Source organism: Kwoniella dejecticola, chromosome 7 (genome assembly GCF_000512565.2).
Source record: "Kwoniella dejecticola CBS 10117 chromosome 7, complete sequence".
In the NCBI taxonomy this organism is placed as follows: Eukaryota; Fungi; Basidiomycota; class Tremellomycetes; order Tremellales; family Cryptococcaceae; genus Kwoniella; species Kwoniella dejecticola.
Genome location: NC_089307.1, coordinates 604668 through 624445, shown reverse-complemented (window position 1 = coordinate 624445; position 19778 = coordinate 604668). Strand labels below are relative to the sequence as shown.

General features: G+C 48.7%; 6 protein-coding genes across 6 annotated transcripts; 2 read left to right on the top strand and 4 right to left on the bottom strand.

Annotated features, from left to right (window-relative positions):
* Positions 1-140: 140 nt before the first annotated feature.
* I303_105866 (uncharacterized protein) lies at positions 141-1398 on the bottom strand (the record flags this gene model as incomplete). Its single annotated transcript, XM_018409177.1, has 6 exons — positions 141-246; positions 332-455; positions 590-768; positions 877-1105; positions 1167-1298; positions 1368-1398. 6 exons carry the CDS (start codon positions 1396-1398, stop codon positions 141-143), a joined length of 801 nt encoding a protein of 266 aa, XP_018261449.1.
* A 1003-nt stretch (positions 1399-2401) lies between these two features.
* I303_105865 (uncharacterized protein) lies at positions 2402-3485 on the top strand (the record flags this gene model as incomplete). Its single annotated transcript, XM_018409176.1, has 5 exons — positions 2402-2443; positions 2530-2738; positions 2835-2992; positions 3156-3282; positions 3392-3485. The coding sequence occupies 5 exons, from the start codon at positions 2402-2404 to the stop codon at positions 3483-3485; spliced, it is 630 nt and encodes a 209-aa protein (XP_018261448.1).
* A 217-nt stretch (positions 3486-3702) lies between these two features.
* Positions 3703-6703, bottom strand: I303_105864 (uncharacterized protein; the record flags this gene model as incomplete). The annotated part of the gene is made up of 11 exons (XM_065969257.1): positions 3703-4476; positions 4534-4878; positions 4933-5002; positions 5068-5141; positions 5203-5292; positions 5382-5797; positions 5874-5952; positions 6041-6164; positions 6229-6337; positions 6470-6519; positions 6600-6703. 11 exons carry the CDS (start codon positions 6701-6703, stop codon positions 3703-3705), a joined length of 2235 nt encoding a protein of 744 aa, XP_065825329.1.
* A 585-nt stretch (positions 6704-7288) lies between these two features.
* On the bottom strand, positions 7289-13709 carry I303_105863 (uncharacterized protein; the record flags this gene model as incomplete). The annotated part of the gene is made up of 7 exons (XM_018409174.1): positions 7289-7427; positions 7537-7665; positions 7827-10947; positions 11005-11940; positions 11998-12433; positions 12524-13073; positions 13141-13709. 7 exons carry the CDS (start codon positions 13707-13709, stop codon positions 7289-7291), a joined length of 5880 nt encoding a protein of 1959 aa, XP_018261446.1.
* A 659-nt stretch (positions 13710-14368) lies between these two features.
* Positions 14369-15833, top strand: I303_105862 (uncharacterized protein; the record flags this gene model as incomplete). The annotated part of the gene is made up of 6 exons (XM_065969256.1): positions 14369-14763; positions 14855-14972; positions 15086-15178; positions 15288-15381; positions 15607-15669; positions 15721-15833. The coding sequence occupies 6 exons, from the start codon at positions 14369-14371 to the stop codon at positions 15831-15833; spliced, it is 876 nt and encodes a 291-aa protein (XP_065825328.1).
* Positions 15834-16357: 524 nt separating this feature from the next.
* Positions 16358-19724, bottom strand: I303_105861 (uncharacterized protein; the record flags this gene model as incomplete). The annotated part of the gene is made up of 6 exons (XM_018409172.1): positions 16358-16455; positions 16524-16557; positions 16666-16753; positions 16878-16985; positions 17082-19270; positions 19347-19724. 6 exons carry the CDS (start codon positions 19722-19724, stop codon positions 16358-16360), a joined length of 2895 nt encoding a protein of 964 aa, XP_018261444.1.
* Between the last annotated feature and the right edge of the window lie 54 nt (positions 19725-19778).

The following is a 19778-nucleotide window of genomic DNA, read 5'->3' as shown; positions in this document are numbered from 1 at the left end:
AGGTAGAAACGTTGTTATGAAGTCTAATGGTGGACCGATGTACACCCAAGCTAGCGAACAGCCGTCGAGGTATCCAAGAGGCCATTATCTCCGAAGTCCCGCTGATCCACGGTATCTGAGGAATCAACATAGTATTGACATCAGTCTAAGGGCTCTACAAGCCGAACGACCCGTCTCAAATCAGAGAATATGTCATCGAAAGGCTGATGAGCATCCACAGTGCTGTCTGGGTGCCAATATGTGATCCTGCAACGTGCACCGCATCTCGCGGCATCAGTACACCATCCCTAAGCAGAGACACGGAGACAGGGAGTCAGAGGTATGTACTCACATGTCTTTATCATCTTGAGTATCGACATTCATTACAGCATACCAGTTCCAGGCATTCAAAGTGTCCGGCCCCGCGCCGGCTCCAATGAGGATAGGCTCTGTCTTAGCTTTCTTGAGCAAATTGACTGGATGTTGATACCCAGTGGAGTACATCATCAGCTCTTCATCGTGACTCGTATCAAAGATGCGCTTCATACGTGCAATGGGGTGGGCTGACGTTGCGAAAGACCACTACAGTGTCCTGAGAGATCTGACTCACACAACTCCTTCTTTTTGTTCTCGTCATCCTTCTTCTCGTCCGTCCAATAGTCCATCACGGCCTTCTTACCGCTCAACATGTAGAATGCGTCTGTCGGATCACCGAAGGACATCGAGCTCCCGTCAAGCCCCATATACCCACCCATGTCGATAGCAGCAGTCTCAAATCCTGACAAAAGCCTGCGGTCACATGAACATCCCGAAACCGTCAATTGTCCCGGTGATTGCGAGTAATAAAATGGCATACCGCATTTTTGAGCGTCAATTAGACACCGGCAGGGAACTCACCAGGAAGCAGAAGTCCAATCAGCATCACTCGACACTTTACTATACTCCACCTCTTTCTCCACTTCCTTGCCGTCCGCTTGGACCAAATTGACCTTGATTTTATCGGTGGGGTTCTTGCAATCCCCATTGATCGACTGTCCGGTGACTTGGTAGCGTTTCTCAAGGTAGGCGGAATTGGCATTGGCGAAAGCCGCTGCGGAGGATCCGAACCACGTACTATCCCAGCCATCTGCAGTACCAGGTAGATGGGATCAGTAAGTACAGTAAGTTGAGACTTTGGGCATACTCACGTTTGTTGTGGCGGAAGATCGAGGCGCCCATCCCGTGACTATCACACAATGGACTTGCTTTCGAACCTTCTCTAGGTTCAAGGTCCACGCCCAAAACTCCTGATGCCAGCACGAGGAGCCCTACGATGGCTACTATAAATCGTTAGAGAAGATGTTTGGTTAGCAAGGTATTGGGGTCTCCGAATGCACCAGCAGACATACAGCATATTTTGTTGATATGGACAGACAACATCTCGGATGAATCGATAGCAGTCGGCTAAATTAATGCTAGAACAAGAGATTCAGTTGTCTGAGTTCCCGCAAGACAGACGTGTGATACTTGACTGGGTATCTGCGATTATAATCACAATATAGAACACTCTGGACGCTCATAATTTCTGAATTATGTCACTCGACTTGCTTTATACTGCAAATTATCGTCAAATGTGACCAGAACATCCGTCTTCTGATACACGTAACACAGAGACACCTTTGTAGGGGATTAGTGATCTAGGAAACGGCATGAACCTCCTTTCATCGAGGGTGATCAATCAGGAGTGTCGCACACCAAATTCAATAGGGCACTAGGTGACTCGCTATCGATTAATTACCGAGCCGTTCTACTCGTGCAAATTTGCGTGCTTTCGCAATGGGGTTTCAACAACCCTACTGTATGCGGCGAATGAGTGGCTTCAATTGCCATTGCCACCTCCCGCCATGCGGCCCAGCAGATTGCGAGTGTCGAGTCAACGGATCCCCGACTTGGGCTCGGCATATTTCCGAGGTAGCGTATCTATGACAGTCAATCCTGATATACCTTTCACCCACCCCTGACGGGGAAAATTAGCGGACTGTGAAAGGATGCTCAGATCTGCCTCTGTCTGATCATGATGTTTCTCTCGCTTGTTTAAGACGTGGGAGAAATCACTATGAGAAGTCGCGTACCCTTATGGCAATCTGGGTAAACCTCTATACAAGGCGTAGGGCAGATTGCGGATAAGCACTTCAAGACTTATATATACTTTGTCATCTATTGTCCCGTTTGAGAAGTTGCAGAAGAATTGTGATTGCCATGAAGTCAATAATCCCACTGCTGAGCGGTAAGTCACATGAATGTCCCTCTCGATCGCCGTATATAAATCGCGTGCTTACGTTCATGAGAAGCAGCCTTACTCATCCCGTACGCCGCTCTTGCTCTTTCTCAGTCTACCGAGCCCGACAGAACGACTGGGGTGGTGATTGCAGAGGGACGACAAATGCATGAGAGATGGTCTCTCTATAGTGGCGATGTCCAGTCTGTGAGTCCCAAGGATCAACGTCCGGGCTGTCTGACTTGCACTGCATCAATTTATACACTGACCTGATTTCTCTCCATCATCTTAAGTCGTTCAAATGGCAGAGTAGTTGGCTGCACGCTGTAGCCGGTGTCTTAGCTAGACACGATAAGCTGGGTAACATCGGCGACCCGCCACTCCAGTCAGGCTGGGAAACAGGTACTTATAAGCTGTTCGACGCGAAGTGCGATCAAGTCAAGATCGATGTCAATGCAAGTGAGATCCTTTCTGAAGCCGACACCATAGTTGACACGAATCCGTGAGTCCGTACAATTAATCGATCCTTGATCCTCGTCTCGAAGAGCATACCAGCTAATACTGAGGGGTTTGATCGGGCATCGTGCTGTGTGCACAGGTGGCTTGAGGGTCTAGAGACGGCCGCCCTCAAGTTAGAGCCAGGATTCATGGGGTTGGACGGCGATAAGATAACCTGGGGTAATGCGGTTAGCGCTTTCAAGATGCTTACTGGAAAATCCGCCACGTACGAAACGATAAAAGACAAAGACCATCTCTGTAAGTCCTTCATAGAGTACTGTAATAGACCGGTTCACTCGGGGCGCCGAACGACGATTCTAAGACCTTCAAGGCCAGGCAGCTGCCGCTGCCCCTGCTTCTGTCTCGCTCGTTGGAGCTGAGTAGAATTGCAGCTGAGTGTTGTGTGGCGTGTCTGCGACAGTCAAACTGCTTTACAAAGCGAGAACTGACAATATCCCGATGGTATTTGGCTCGGGATCCCAGGGGAAGGTAGAGTCTCATATAATTGGATGGTCCTGGTATCAGATCACGTCTTCTTCTGGTTACGAGTAAGTAACTTACAGTATCGACCGTCGAGTCAACAAATCTCGTTAACACGCAGGCGGAAATATGGCGGAAATCATTATAGTGGACACTGATTTTCAGTCGTTAATGTAGGACCAAAATTTGGGATACCCAGGATAACGCAGAATATCAACAAACGCTAGATGAAATGGCGGAATATGTGCAGAAGGTAGTATATCAGGAGTAACGCGAAGAAGGCACTTGACCAATCACGTACAGTATAATGCAAACGCATCGCAACAAGCTCGTTCCTGCATACATCAGGTCGATCACACCTCCGCAGCACACTGAGGGGATTGAGAGAGATATGAATGCGCCACGACATTACATTATATTTCGCTACAACAAGATAGGACAGATGACACTATGCTATGTAAATATGCTTATGATCGTAACTTATTACATTACTTTGGCTTGAAGAACGCCTTAATCCCTCCCACTTTCTTCTTTTTCTTCTGCGATGTGCCCCCTCCATTCCTGCCACTAGATTGCAGCGGCCTACTCGTATGTGATGCAGATCCGCTACCCTCTTGTAAGGATAAAGCAAAATGCCAATCTTTATGTTCCTGTTTCAAAGCCTTCACGACCCCCCCTCGCTCAACCCCTAGATCCAAAGGTGCAATTAGGGTTTCTTGGCATTCTGGACACGTCCACGATCCGCCATCAGCCTCAGCCACCTCGAAGTCTGAGTCGTTCGAAATCTCGAGGCCATCTGTCATGACGCCATGATCTTCAATAGCGATGAAATCCACATTTCCCGTCTTGGCATCTTCTGGGATCAACTTGTCCGGCATCGATGCAGCTTTGGTAAGCGATGATTGACCCCTTTTAGCCCCGACTTCTGATGATTCTGCCTTCTTGCTCAAAAACGCATCAAGCCCCATCTTCTTCTTCCCCATATGCAAGGTAGGCAATCTTGGTTTCTTGGGTGAAGGGCCTGCGGAAGTGGCAAGCGAGCTCGAAGATGGAGTCCGGTCAGGTGACATTGGGCGCTTGGCTAGATTAGAGATGGTGGGAACACTACTTGTCGATGAACTTGCAGATGGGAGAGAAGGGCGAGTGGGTACCTCGGATATGTCAGGGGAGAGGGCTGCTGAAGATTTAGGTTGAGCGAAGAAATTCTCGATCCCCTGCTGGCCTCCTTCCAATCGTTCCAGTCCAGTAAAAGATAAGGCAATCTGTTTGTACCTATGTTATAAGCTGCTTTCTGCTGATATACTGCAAAAAAGGCTCACATTGTTCAGCTTCATATTTCCGTTCTTCATCGGAGCCGTGGCTTCTTCCCACAATTTCCTGGCGAACTTGAGTATATACTCCGTTGAAAGGTTACGTGTGAACGGAAAAGGCGTCTGTCTCGATCGAGAAGGATCTATGCCTTGCCTATGACTCAAGACCAATGTCTTTGGCCAAAGCCCAGGAGCGACTTCTCGAGCTTCCCTGAGGCGGACATTTAGTTCTCCAGCCAGTACGGACAGCCAATGTTGACCCTGTTCTGGCGTTCTGACGTTTGGCCGGACATTCTTGGAAGCTAGCATTGACTTGGTTGCCACTCGACCTTTCACTTCCGTGTGATCGATTCCCTACATCTGAAGGTCAGCTGGAACTCGGCTGGCGAACGGGAGACATCAACTTGCCCTCAAGATGTTGTATACCCATATGCTCTCTTCGCCAAAACGGTTCTGCATCTCCTCTAAAGACACCAGCCTGTAAGAGTTGATGTGATCAGCGAAGTCGGGTCTGATGTTGGCCTGCTCGCGAGTCCAACTTACAACATATCGCCAACCGTCTTGGCTCCATACTCCGTAGCAATCGCATTACCCAATTTACCTCCAAGCGTCCGGATCTGAAAGCCGATAGTCTTCAGCTTAGGTATGTATATTCAATCAAGAATCTCCTCTACTTACATCTGTGAAGTCTCGATCTCGCAGGAAAGCAGCCGTCGCACTAGCTCGTAAGACAGTCTGATTATTCGGTTTCTTCCACGCCGAGCACAGCTGCAATGTGGATATCAAAACGGCTAATCAGCATCTAGATGCCTACGAGGCGAGTTTGAAAGGTCGGAGCTGGAAAGGACTGGACTTACTTTCGCCATAGCTTTGTTATGAGCTATCCCGGCCGAGCAAGTATAATGCAATTGTCTAAATACTTCATCTCTCGTCTCTTTCATGATTTCCGCTCCTATACACAAAGCCCAATCTTCCCACATATCTTGATTATTGTGTTTTCGAGCAAATGTGTCTTCGTCATTACCGTCTTCGCTTCTCTCTTCTTCTCTTTCACCATCATTGACGTGCTCCTGAGAAGGAAGTTCGGTATCTCCGTTGATTGGGAAGACGTTTCCTGCTTTGGCCCAATTTATGGGAGGAGGGGGAGGTAACGGCGAATCGAGTCCCTCCGGTGCATCGTCCGGTATAGTCGCCAGATACGGGTGAATGGTTAGGAGTTTGTCGATCACCATAGGTGTCAGATCTAAGAACGCTTCATCGATTGATGCCTTCTCTGTTGATGATCATTCGAGCAGGTGAGAGTGTCAACCACCTTCATGTCTTCCTGGATATACATAATTCGCACATACCAATCTCACCCTTAGTCACCATCTCCTTGAAAATAGCTAAGATCTTCAGACTCTCCCTTCTATACGGATCCAGACTGACCTGTAGTACGCCAAGTCATAAGGTTTACTGCCCAGTTGAGACCGAAGGTGAAAGCAATGGGACAATTAGAGTTATAAGAGCAATTCACCTTATGGGTTTGAGGATCCACTTCGCCCCAATATCCAGCTTCCGCCTCCCCGTTCCTATATGTAGCTACGTGCTGGACTACTAATTCGGGACACATTTTCCTAGCCTCGTCCAATGTGGTGAATCTTGTAGAGCGGCTCAATCAGCTTTTTGCGCATAATCGACCGGACGCATAACGACGTCGCTCACCTCTTTATACCGTATTTTCTCGCTGGGTAATTGACCGCTATGATACTCTGCCATTGTGCGCATATGAGAGGTATATCATCCGGCAGACCAAGTCTGACTTGTTCGAATTCTGTGAGCGGTCGATACGTTGTAAGCTTGGTCATTTAACCTTTCATCTAGTGGAAAAGGCGACCAAGATTCCATTTCACGGAGTCTGGATATCCCATCTGGATGGCTGTGATGGGTGTAGAATGGGACTCACGAGCATAAGCAGCATCGATATCGCAATGAGCAATAGTCCTCAGCGGATTACTAATTGTCCTCCAAAATTCCCATCAGCATGGTATGATCATCAAGAAACAAGGCCCAGTAAGTTATGGAGGGTAGCTCACAAGACAGTCATAGCTTGAGGACTGAGCAGATGCCTATACGTGACAGGCCCATTATCGGGTGAAGACTGGTCAGACCTCTTTGAGGGTCCAGCTAAGAACGACATTGTCTCGATTCGTCACTTCGTCGCTTCGTTACGCTCGGTGGTCTCAGGTGTTATATGTCATATGTTATATGCTGATCATCGTGTTGACACTCTTGCGCGTTTACGCGTATGATATTGCTGTAGCTGTAGCTGATGCTCCTGCTCCTGCTTGTTAAGCTTGTGTCGATACTCGATGACGATCCGATGTTCGGCGCTGAAGAGCTCACAGATATGATGAGTATGAGGATGAGGATGAGGATGAGGGAACATTGGTTGACCGTAAGTTACTTTCTTTTCCTGGTGGAGGCAAAAAACTCCATCAAATAACGAATGACGCGTTTGTTTACAACAGTTAGTCGAGTAGTCACCTCTCACTCATCGTTATCGTGATGCATCACTGTATCACTCCCGAGGATGCTCATGAACCGTCATATACATGCTACAGATACAAGAACACTAATTGGAGACAATACCCAATATGCACGCAAGAGATATCAACTATCTACCTTCCAAAGATCTCGACAATCGAAGTTCAAGATTCCCATGATGATTCCCCTCTTCACCCTCACCAACCTCACACTCACTACCATCATCATCATCATTACTTTATAAACACCCCCATCCACCTCCATCAGTCGTCAACTCCAATCTCCTCGCCGTGAGATGCGGTATATTATGCATCAACCACGTAGCTTTCCGAAGTTCGTCCAGTCTGCCTAGATGAACATATTGTCGATGTCCTCGTCTACAGTCGAAGCATCAATTAAGTTAGCTTTTTCCCATTCCAGTTCCCACTCCCATTCCCACTCCCGTCTCCCATACGAAAATGAAGTAGAAACCGAAACTAAACTCACCTCATCGAGATATCAAGTTCACCATGTTCATCCAAATACGGCATATGGCCAAAACTGCCCGAACCAGCGTAGAGGTACAGGATCACCCATCGTCTGATATCCACAAACATACCAACGACTGCGCCGCACCTATCGAATGGAAGTCAATAATCAGTCATCTAAATGCAGATCCAGTATGTACGCTCACGCCCAAGCTCAAGCTCAAGTTCAAGTTCAAGTTCAAAATTGAGAATGAGATGGACGCGAGCAAGGCAAAGCGAAAGCAGGGCTAAAATCACTCAATCACTCACTCCCTCATGTGTAAATTACATTCCCCCTCTTCTCCAACACTACAACAATCCCCACCTAGGCAAACCATCTCGCCGCAGAAAAGACACAAAGCAGGGTACGTCGGTTTCGTCCTGCATTTCGTGCATTTCACATTCTGGTATTCCAGGATCAAGTCTTCCCATTTGGTCGGCAACCTGATCAACTCGTATGTTCCTGGGTATTCCAATGTCGGTAAGATCCGTCCTTGGTGCGTCCATTGGGATAACCAACGTCCCACGATCGGGGTCTCAGTCGCCGTTGGATCTTTCAACGTTTCTCTGGGAGGCGGGATTCCCAACAGGACTAACAGTTTTCTGTATTCGCTCATTTGAGGTGTATTTTCGATCAGAGCTAGAGTTTCCGGGTTGGACAGGGGGTATGAACCCGAGACTGCATGGTAGATGATAGCGGCCCGTCGAAGGAAAGGTAAGGTATGCGAGTAGACTAGTTTACTGAGATCTTCATCTGAGATTAGGTTGAGGACTCCGTCTGCGTCGGTGAAAGGCCCAGCATTCTTAAGGACGGACGACATGATAGCTTTGAACCCCTGGAACAGGTCTAGACCGTCGGCGTACGTTTCGTCTTTCGGCGGAGTCGAGCGAGGCGAAGGAGCTTTGGATGAGGTGGCATAAGCTCGTTTGATGAATAGAGAAAGACCCAGTATGGTACGGGTCAATTCAGCGTAGTAAGCCATAACGATGACAGGTTGTAGCAAATCGGGAGCGATAGCAGCGCATTCGATCACCATACCCAGTGGCCGTCGGAGAAGGAGAGGCGAAGGAAGTGTGGAAGATCGGTACCAGTCAGGTAAGAATCGAGCAAAGATCCCCACTCGCAAGGCCGTCCTATCGAAATTGGGGCCAAAGTACAGATCCAATTCCAGTTGGAGTAATCCGATTAACTTCTTGATGAGCTTGAGTTGCAGCTCAGGTATTTGTTCCGCCACGCTCAGTATGGGGTTTCCATTGATGGAGGATGGTCCAGATAATCCCCTCTGCGTGATTTCAGCCATTGATACCGTATACCCTACTAAATCGTCGGGTAGGTACATATGCGTCTTCTTGCCTCTGATCCGTTGCGATTGTTCTGACAGTGGTCGTATCAGACCGCGCATTCGGTCGGCCATTCTTGAGGTAGATCGCATATGACCTCTTCGATGATCATGATCCAACGAGTGCACACTGAAAACACAGTCCGAGAACCAGGGAATCACTTCTCCCGTTTCGAAGTGGTGATCCCATATCCTCTGACTATCGGCTACTCTCAGCAGACCTTCCGACGAGACTCGACGAATCATCCGGGAGAGAGAAGGAGGTGTTTCGCCATCCTTCTTGATCACGATTGGAGATTTCTTGATTGTCGCGCTACTTTCGACAGGGATGAGAACGTTACCCAAAGATTTGCACAAGGGACACATGTATTCTAGCCGAACCGCATTTTCAGGATGATGCCGTTGGACCTGTTGTGTATGTCGAGTCTTCGTAGCGTCAAAGTAGTTGGCCATACATGACTCGTGCATATAATGACTGCACGCCGAGATATTGACACCGAATTTGAGGTTCGTACTTGGGTATCCTTGGGTTGAGGTCGGCTCATAGACGGGCGGATGGGAACCATCAATGGGTTGATGCGAGAATCGATGATACCTCGTAGCTTTATCGAGACTTGTTGGCGCAAGCAGCGATTCTTCCAGCCAATCCCGATCGTGGACCGCTTCTCTCAACGTCCTGCTTGGTTGAAGCAGAGCCATCATTCCTCCAGGGTGCTTGGGTGTGATATCTTCCTGACAGACTATACATTGACCATAAGTGGTCTCTTCGTTGGCAGAATCGTCCTCAATCAGCATCGAGTCGTCCTCCTCTTCAAGATCGTCATCCATCATAGCCGCGAAGTCCTGCTGTTGCTTGGCAAACGCGGCCATTATCTGCTTTTGTCTTGCCGCGGCTGCTGCTTTGGGATCCGGTTTCTTCGTTGGCGAGTTCAGCTGGAGTAGGTTTTCCGCTTCTTGATGAGCCCGATAATCTGCGGTGTAGTCTCTCGGGAGATTCTTCACTATCGTGTCTAATATGTAGTCTATCCTGGTCTTGTATGGCTTGTACGCCGAGTGGGTCTGCATCAGCCATAGATTCTGGAAAGTCGAATGATCCCCTTCGGTCCCCTTGATCTGGAGGCAGTTTTCGGCGAATGACTTAGGCGCTACCGAGAGGGCGATCATGATCAGATGAAGGGTATAATCAAGCACAAAGTCCCAAGTAGGTATCACAGGGGCGCTCTTGACTTCGGCCGGAGTCGCTGCATGGACAATGACCGCCCATTGATCTGAGTTGCCGATGTGTAAGCAGTGCGATAAAGCCCAATAGACTATATCGCTGACTACAGTCGTGTGCAGGAAGTCGCCGACAGTGGAGAACGGTCGACCGGCTGGAGGAAGTGCGAGCGGTTGAGGAAGTATAAGGGGGTCATCGGCCAATGATGGATTTTGCTTTTTCGCGCGAGCGGTAATGCGGTCCATCGCCGAACGCTGGTCGTTCTTGGTGTAATAGTGCCAATACGGATCGACCTCGTCGTATAGCTCATCTTTCAGAGAATATTGTCCAGGTGCAGATTCCGTTGGCTCCCTAAAGTCAGCCACGGACTTGAGAATTGGGATGATGCTTTTCTCTTGAGATCGTTCCGGTAGTTTCTTGAAAATTTCGTAGTACGTCAAGGGTTGCACGGCTAATTGGTGAATAATGTTCTTACGCGTAATCTTGTCCCTTGACCAGCCGTCTATGATCGCAGGATACGATACAAGGTGTATGACCAGCAACAAGAAATCTTCTAATAAGTTGATACGCTGTTTGGGTTCGGTACTATGATGTAACCATATATCTGGGTTCTTGGGATTCCCTCTGAACCATTGAGCAAGACCATACCGCTCGATAACAGTCACCATGAATTTCACAGGATCGATGATGGTCAATCCGAGTTGTAGAAGGAAGAAGTCCTGGTCGATGGTCGCTTCGCGGAGGGTCATCTCTCGATAATGGTGATGCTGCATTCTCATAGCAGCACCATTCTTCTTCCACATGTCCGTCCGTATTTGCGAGAGCACGACGTGAGCTAAGAGATGCGCGGTAAGCTCTGGTATCAAGATTATCGACGATAATGACAGCTTACTCTGTAAAGACCACTCGATGATGAGCAGCTTCATTCTCTCACTATCACTCGGGTTGTTGGCTCGAAGTACGAATTGCTCTATGACTTCCTTGAAGCGTAGACCTTTCAGTGTCCCGTTGGTCGGATCGAACATATCTTTAGACGATTTGACCATTTCCGCCAGCAAGAAGTTCAAGTAATGGTGAAAACTGAAAGCCGTGATCTTGCTTATAGATTGCTTGATGAGTGAGAACCTTGATCCTGTATATAAGACATCCTGTACGTCGTGTTCGATGGGTCTTTTGTACTTTTCCTTATCCAAGGTGTTGGACATGAGCATCATGTCCGTCAAGATCCTGTTCACCACCACAACCATTGAACCTAGAACGTTGTCCGGCACACCAGATTGGAAGATTTCTCCCACTTCACGACACAATTTCGCCATGTCAGGTAAGATGATGAAGGACCTATACCAGTCCACTTCATATTCGACATGTTCAGCAGTCTCTCTTCTTTGCGGTTGTAGCCCAACAAACATGTTGATGAACGATAATGCCCGGTTGAATAATTGAGGTTGTCGAACGATCAATTTCCGCATTTCCGGATGTCGCATCATACTCCTCAAATGACCAAGCAAAGCCAATCCCTTCTTGCTTCTGAAAGCGGGTACGTCCACATCCATTCTGCCTTTTGCCGAATGGTCATTCTGGTCGAATTGATTTGGCGGTATCACCAAGCGATCGCAGCCGTCCGTCTTGATGACTTGACCGGTGTACCAAGCATGCGCGACGTTTATGACGTTGTTGTAAAGCTGACCTTTGGTGGTTGCGTGAACGCAGACTGCACCATTAGTAAATACGAGGTAGGCTGAGGAGTAGATGATGTTGGAATCGAGTTCTCTTTCTTGGAAAAGGTAATGTTCGACCAGACGAGGGTAATTTATCGCGAAGCGGGATGCTGCAGACGGCCATGGTCAACATTGTTTTCCTGTGCGAGTCTGCTGTGCTGACTTACCCAGATCCTTTCTGACATCCTGATCAAAGAGTAAGACAGAGCAATATATCTGCCTCATCTCCCATTTGGCTTTCTTCCATAGTCTGCTGTCTAGCTGCAAAAGCCAATCGATCCGTCTAGCATCATGTCCGCCCATGATTTTCCCCCATTCTAAATCCTTCAGATCCGTCGACAAGGGTGTCCCAGCTCCCACTCCCGAGTTCCGTAAGCGAGGTTCGTATAAGGCTTTTGCCAGCATGCGCTTAACGACCGTATCATCGCCGTCGACAGTACAATGGACCATATCGTTCAGCCAGGTTATCAGAATTCCTACGAGCTCTTCTCGATATGTGTCCAATGCCAGACGCAGAGATACTGGCGCGTCTATTTGTTGCATCATGTTGGCGGCGTGGAACGCGACTACGGGGTTCGGGGCTACGAGGACGACTTTTCGGCCCTATCGATAGGTGAATGAAGAGACGATCAGCATGGATTTTGTGACAAATGTAATCGACAACCCGATCGACATCAAGCGGAGCGCACTCACAACCTCATCCACCTCCCTTATCCACTGCTCAGCTACTTCCCACTTGATCCCCAACGCATCCCTCAATTGACGCGTCATCTCATTCAAGACATGCTTCTCATCTTGCCACATCACGACGCTCCACGGTCCCCTCGATCTCCTCTCTTTACTTTCTCCCGTCGGGGTATCCGAATCTCTCAATTCAGTCTCCGTCTTCGGCAAGCGAGAGTAGTCGGAGGGTAAAAGCGAGTGCTGTAAAGTCTGTATCATGAACTCTAGGATGATCACTATCGTCCGGTGTATCGAAAGCAACAGATTATCCGGTATCTCGTATTTGAGCGTTTGTTTCGGTTTCTCATTTGCTGCTAATGGCGGATGATGCGAACACCCGACTGCTTGTCCTGGACTCGCACCATTTTCGCTGGCTGACGATCTCCAAGCTGAGGGATCTCCGCAATCGCACGAAGCGGAGAACGAGTAACATTGTTGAAATAGCACTTCGTGGCCTTCATGGTCTGACGCATGGAAGCAGTCGGCACAGAGGACGACTGAGGGGTTTATAGCGCATGTCCTGTTTACATAAATTGATCAATTTAAGAGTACTCTTGCAAATCATGGGTGGGTGGGTGCATACTCACTTGCAAGTGAATGTCCTTTCGAACCTGTTCAAGACTTTCCCACAGATTGTACCATTCCTGACTTTCCTAATAGAGCCTTTACCCTTCGCCAGAGAAGCTGCTTCTGCTCTGTCCTGGGCTTCTTTCAGGCTCCAGGGTTTGGTCATGGACGTATCCTGATCGCTGACCAACCAGTCGTTCGAATAGTTGAAGCTCGGTAGTTCAGAATCTTCGCTCGGCGGCAAGAAGTATTTTATCCATTCTTGTTTTTGCCATATACATTGAAACAAATTACGGATCAGAGCAGCTTTCATCGAATTTGAGAACCGTCCATCTCGCTGAGTATGCGATGTAGCTAAGATTTCAGATAGAAGTCGGTGCGGATCTGTCATGGGTACCGCGTTGGCATGTTGGCTGGACGACAAGAAGCGTTGGGATCCGATAGACGCTGAAGATGAAGCTGCTTGGGTAAAGTGGGATGTATGCGGGTTGGCGGAGTTGTTGGGCGTGGACTGTGATGAGGAGGATGCTGTAGAGCGGGAGAAGGGGTTCAAGGACGAAGGCAAGAATCGCTCGCCTGGCATCGGCATGATGTCTGTGAGCTATAGAGCACTGAGGTGGTTGTCCAACGACGTTTTGCGGGGTCGGCTGCTGTTGGTTGTCGTTTGGTCACCTGCAAGATGAGTCCCGTATGGGTCAGAGAGTGGTCAATTAAACTGGTGAGGTCGAATTAAGCTATTGTGGATCCAATGAAACGTGATTCACTTGTTGCTCATGATACTATGCAAGATGTTGAATGAGCGTGAGTTGTCGTAGTAATGCGAGAGGATGTTTGTCATGTACAGTAAGAGTATGAAATTGATTGTTCTAACATGGTTTATGGTGATGAATGTGATGAATGGGAAGCTGTAAGGTGTACTCATATGCTGCTTTGAGCTCGGCTAATAACGTAATATGCTCATCCTCATCCTCATGCTCATCACGCGTCACCCTGCAAGTAAGCTTAATCATTCGCATACTAGCAGCATAACATGATTGGTATTGCCACGTAAGGTCGACCTCCCTCGAGGCCATCTTATCAGATTCAATCATTCAATCATCACTCGTCCATGTCCGTGACGTCGCTATTGACGCGTCACAACCAAGGTGTCTTATGGCTCGTCAAGTCAAGAAATCCAGCAATAGTAGCAGATCTACAAGATCAGTTGGCAGGCCACATCTAATCCTCAAACTCGCATCGCATCCCAGCATGTCATCTCGCCCTTCCACATCCTCAACACACCTCCCAATCCCTCCTTCAATCCCACCAGCCTTACATGCCCTCGCCAATCCTCCGCCTGCATTGATCGATGCCCAACTACCGAATTACCTCTTACCCAACGTATTGGACCTCCTACGAGACTCGTCAAGGCATGTCATTCGTCGGAAACGCGCTCAAGAGGACTCGCTGAGAGCCGAGGGATTGTTACCGCCATTATCGTCCTTGTCATCTTTATCGCTAGAAAAGGGGCAGGGTAAAGGTAAAGGGAAACAAGTACTCACTGAACAAGAGGAGGAAGAAGAACAGAATAAGTTGGTAGAGCAGGAAGTTGCGCAGAAGGTCGAGAGAGTCGGATGGATGGTTGGTGGATATATTGCTGAGAAGTGAGTGTCGACCAAGTGGAAAATCAGAATTTCAAGTATTTCAAATCAAGGTGGACAGGCTGAAACTGACGGAGAAGGAGGATTTGTCCAGGTTGACACTTGCAAGACCGCCCCTTGCTTCTCATTTGGATATAATCAAGTTCATATGTAAAGACTTGTTCTTGTATGTGTATTCGAAACAAATTGATAATCTACGTACGAATCATCGGGTAAGTGTAGTATAACATAACACACTTCAAGCTCTCTCGATTATCAACTGAACGTCAATTGGGACTCGGGTCATTGGAACTCGCACGCTTACTTTATTCTTGCAATGTTTTAGGGCATATTCGTGCTCCAGTCTCACTCGTTCCCGCCCTTGATCCTATTATCATCCTATAAAGGTTCTTCGCACGATATCGAAGCTGCCAAATCTGTGCGTGTCCTTCTCCGTATCTTCATCAGTCATCCTCACTCGAGTCGAATATGCGGAGCGCATCCGAGATCCATGCTGAGTCCGAGTCTCGCTTGACTTGTCCGTGTAGCACCTCCTTTTCCCCCAAGCGTTGATCCAGGGCGCCTTAGTAAGACTGGGGATGCAAGCTGTTGTTACAGCCGAGAGCAGTGGATTACCTCAATGTAAGTAAAGAGTTCGCCCTGCAGCTTGTGCGGCTTTTCGAGTCCAGCTCTTTTTGCGTTTCTTTTTGATTCCACCCTTATCTCTTATCAGTTAACGCATTCTCATTCGTTCATCCCCTTCTTTCGATATTGCTCTTATGGTTTTAGTCCAGTCTATTAACCAACCAACCGATCTCTCACGTCCCTGTCAGTCGTAAAGCTAAATACTGATCATTCGCTTGACAGGTACATTCCAAATCCGAACTATCAAACCAACCACTCCGAACCCCTCGACACCTTCTACAGCAGGTACGCCCAACCCGAATCCCAACCTACAACCCCATCCTGGTATTTCTACAGGGCCGAACCAGCAGCAGCAGTCTCTACAGGCTAGAGGGGGTTCGACAAATCCTCCATCTGGTATGAGGAGTTCGACTTCGACGGGTCTAGGGATAGGTCAAGCGGGAGTATGAGTAAGAGTATGACTCCGAGTATGAACATATTTAGCCCTCGAATTCAGTCCCCCATGTGCATGTGCGAGTGTCCATTTGGTTACATCTACATATGCACTGCCACGCCACACCGCTACAAGATGGTAACTTCCACTCTATACGCTATGTATTCCTATGCTTCAATCAGGCGATCAGGCGATCACGCCGCATGCCGCTTGAATAAGTGATACGGATTGCCTAATCATACATACACATGTACATGTACAGGACATATTCATCTAATCTTCACCTTCATCTTCCTCTTCTCATTCTGATCTTGCTCCAATATCTCGATATCTCATTCCTAAGTAGTACAATATCGATATTCTTCGTGTTACATTCAGAGCCTGCATGAGACCGATCTTCTTCTTCTTTCTTCTTCTATTATGCAATCTCGGCTTTCTTCTCCGTCCATCCAGTCTCGTTTCTATTCTTGTTGGATTCCCATTTCCACAAACAATTTGCCGAGCACGTCTCATTATATACATATAAAGATATATACCACTCTACCTACCTTCTTGTACGTCTTGTGTCAATTTGTTTATACCCATCAAAATCCACTTCAATTCCTCGGATCTATGTGTCATGATGATCAGCATTCGTGCTGAACTCCAATGAGCTAAGCTGAATCGCGAGGGATTGCAGTCTTCATCCGAAATCAAGAAAACTCACCGTCCTTAGGAACCATAGACATCCATATTCGGGACTAAGCGCCAAGCAGATAGTCAGCATAGCAGGACAAGCCAATGCATGGCTGATCAGATGATGACCAAGCGCAGACCATGTCATCAAGCATAAATACTTTTACACCCACCTTGAAAATCCTGAAATTCTCTTTAGTCAAATCCCTAAAATCGACTCGCTTGTCCGCCTTGAAGTAGAAAGTGAGCTTGCGTCGGTCCCTGCAATACGCCCACAAATCAGCATCCAAACGTGTTCTAGTGTATTCGAAGATTGGTATCTTCGCTGATTGACTGAACGCAGAGAGCATCGTCCGTGTGAGCGAGAATCAGAGACCAGACTCACCATTGATATTCCGCATCTACAATGTGCATAGGCAATCCGCGCTGTATGACCTTCTCACGACAGATCATCAGAGCTTCATGTTCGTCATTCGCCTTTTCTCGCATTCGGCTATTTCGTCATAATCATCACAATTACAAATGCAAGTCGTCAGCCCTTAAATCCGTTGATCTGGATCAAGTAAAAGTCTGACTTCGCTCCACTCACTTTTGCTCTTCGATCGTCTGGGCAGCTTTCGCAAATATCCTCTTGGGCAATATATCCTTGGCCAGCGGTCCTCTGACAATCGTGCTTCCATTCCCATTCAAATCAGGTTGTCCGGACGGTCCGCATCCAGCTAACAACCCATCTAAATCCGCATTACTATATTCGAATTCTCCTGAAGTTCGCTTTTTCGTCTGTGTATCTTTTCCACCTCCTGGTTGGCTCAGATTCGGTTGTTGGCCTTGGCCTTGACCAGAAAGGGAAAGTGATAATCCTGGAGGTTGATGTTGGCTTGCTCCACTTAACAGCGCAGCAGTCGCTTGACGTTCTTGCCAATCCCTAATATCCGTGGGCGTCAAATCGTAGATCACCGTACCCAGATCAGATCCCCTATCCGCTTCTACTATCACTCTATCGCCGTTCGTGATCAACAGAGTCGGGTCCGTACAGTAAAACACATCTCGCCGTCCCGCTTTAAACGTGACAATGTATAATGGAGTATTTGGAGCTAAGTCATTCAGAGATATACCTTTACCGAGATCAGCGAGCGAAAGCTGTGAGAAAGAAGGGGAAGTCTGTTGTGGTTGTTGCGGCGATGGGGGACCACCATAATACCCATACGGTCCCTGAGGTAAGCCCTGAGGAGGGTAATGACCAGGCGGAGGAGAGGTGAATCCACCTTGAGGGGGCAAGGAATGACCACCGAAACCCAATTGAGGTGAAAAGGCTGATGCTCCTCCTGGCGGAGGCGGTCTACCGTAAAAGCCACTGTATCCGGGACCGGGCCCAACACCGATTGGTGGTCGACCAAACGCACCGGGAGGCCCTATCAGTCCGGGTGATCCGCTGTTCATGAGGCCTAGGCCTGATGAGGGGCCAAGTGGTCCACTTGAGGACAGAGGGGCGTTGCCGAAAGATCGGGGATTGCTGGAATAAGCTTGACCGGGTACAAAAGGTGGTGGCGGAAGACCTTGACCGTGTCCGCCGCCCATGAGGGGTGTACCAATGATACCAGGTCCATTTTGCATTCTAGGTAGGACCTCTTTTATACCTTCAGGTGACCCAGTGACGGCCCCATTGAGTCCATTCGCATTCCCATTGAGTGCTCTCTCGGCCCCAATAACGGGCGATCCAAGAGCGGCACTGTCCAATGGGAATCTTTTCGAGTTCGATGTGCTCTCTCCAGAGGTAGCTCGTTCCCTATCGCCAGTCGCGGCAAATGTATCTAATCGTCCTCTGGGCGGAGTGGAACCGAAACTGGGGAATATCTCATCGTTTCTCGATCGGTTTATCGATGGTATACGTTGATGGCCTTCGTGAGGGAATCTCTCGTCGAGTCCAAATTGAGGCAAAGATGCGGACCCAAAAGGCTCAACATCTCCGGTCTTCCTGCTCTTCGCTTGTTCGATATTCAGACTTAAGGCATTGCTCAAGTCACCTTCGAAGCCGAACAGACCGCGGAAGTTGGATGCAGATGGGGGGCTGATCGAGCTTAGACCCATACCAGGCTCACCAAACGCAAATTCTCTCCGTCCCCCGGGTCCGCTGACAACCGATACACTATGCCTTCTTGATGATGTTCCAGAGCGGTTTCCATTGGAATTGGCGTTGTATTCTCCATGGCCCCCGTTCGAGAAAGTCGGATCGTACGCCGATCCACCTCCACCTAAAGCTCTATGCACAGAGCTCGATAAAGCGCTAGTACTACTGTTCTGTTCCGGTGCACTTGAGCCCCAACCCCTGGTGTTGAAGCCTTCTTGTATCGTCTTGAAGCGACTCGAGCTTGAGACCATTCCATTTCGTCCATAGACTTCCTCGCGAGCTGGGTTATTTCCCAATGAAGGTAATCCTCTGGAGAACGGCGACATATTACTTCCTTCGTTAGGGCTCTTGAGCCATCCCGAGTCGATTTTGGAGAACGCGCCGACATTCTCGAGATTGCTCATAGGTCCAAGCCATGGTCTGTCAATGTGAGAGGGACGAACACCAGTGGCGAGGGACTGAGACCTTGACCGAGAGATATTGGTGCCCGCTTTCGGGGGCGAGGGCGGGAGAGGATTCTGGCGGATCGCAGCGGGAGAGGTGGACGGTGTGGAGTTTGGGGAGAAAGTGGGGAAAGGTGAGGTAGATTGCGAACGAGATGGGACGAATTCTTCAGTATGTGATGACAGAGTCCGGTTGAGCATCATATTCTACCATCCTGTTGGGTCAGCCTGTGCAATTGCAGTCGCATTAAACTGGCTCAGAGACGCAAGAAGCCAGACTCACTCTTGGTTCCCTGACCTCACCAGCGGTGAAACTGTTTGCTCGAGTCTGCGTACCATTCCCACCTGCTAAAGCTGTACTAAATCTCCCTGGCGTTCTCGCTCCTCCTATCACGCCGTAAGCTGACCCTGCTCCATTTCCATTTCCATTCCCATTTACTCCCGGACTTCCCCTACCTGATACAGGAGTCGAGGATGAAGGCGGGATCCTCTCGCCGGCAGGCTGCGACGCTGCTCTGGTCTTGTACTGGAACGGGGCACCAGTAAGACTTGTCGCTCGAGCTGGAGACGGTCGGAATATGGGTGCGTTCGGGTTAGGGCTATTTGGGTTGTGTACGGGAGGGAGAGTCTGGGATTTCGAGGGGGAGGCGGTTTCCGGCATGTCGGACTGTGCGACGAAGAGGCAATCTGGCTTTAGTGAGCTAGACAAGGCGGA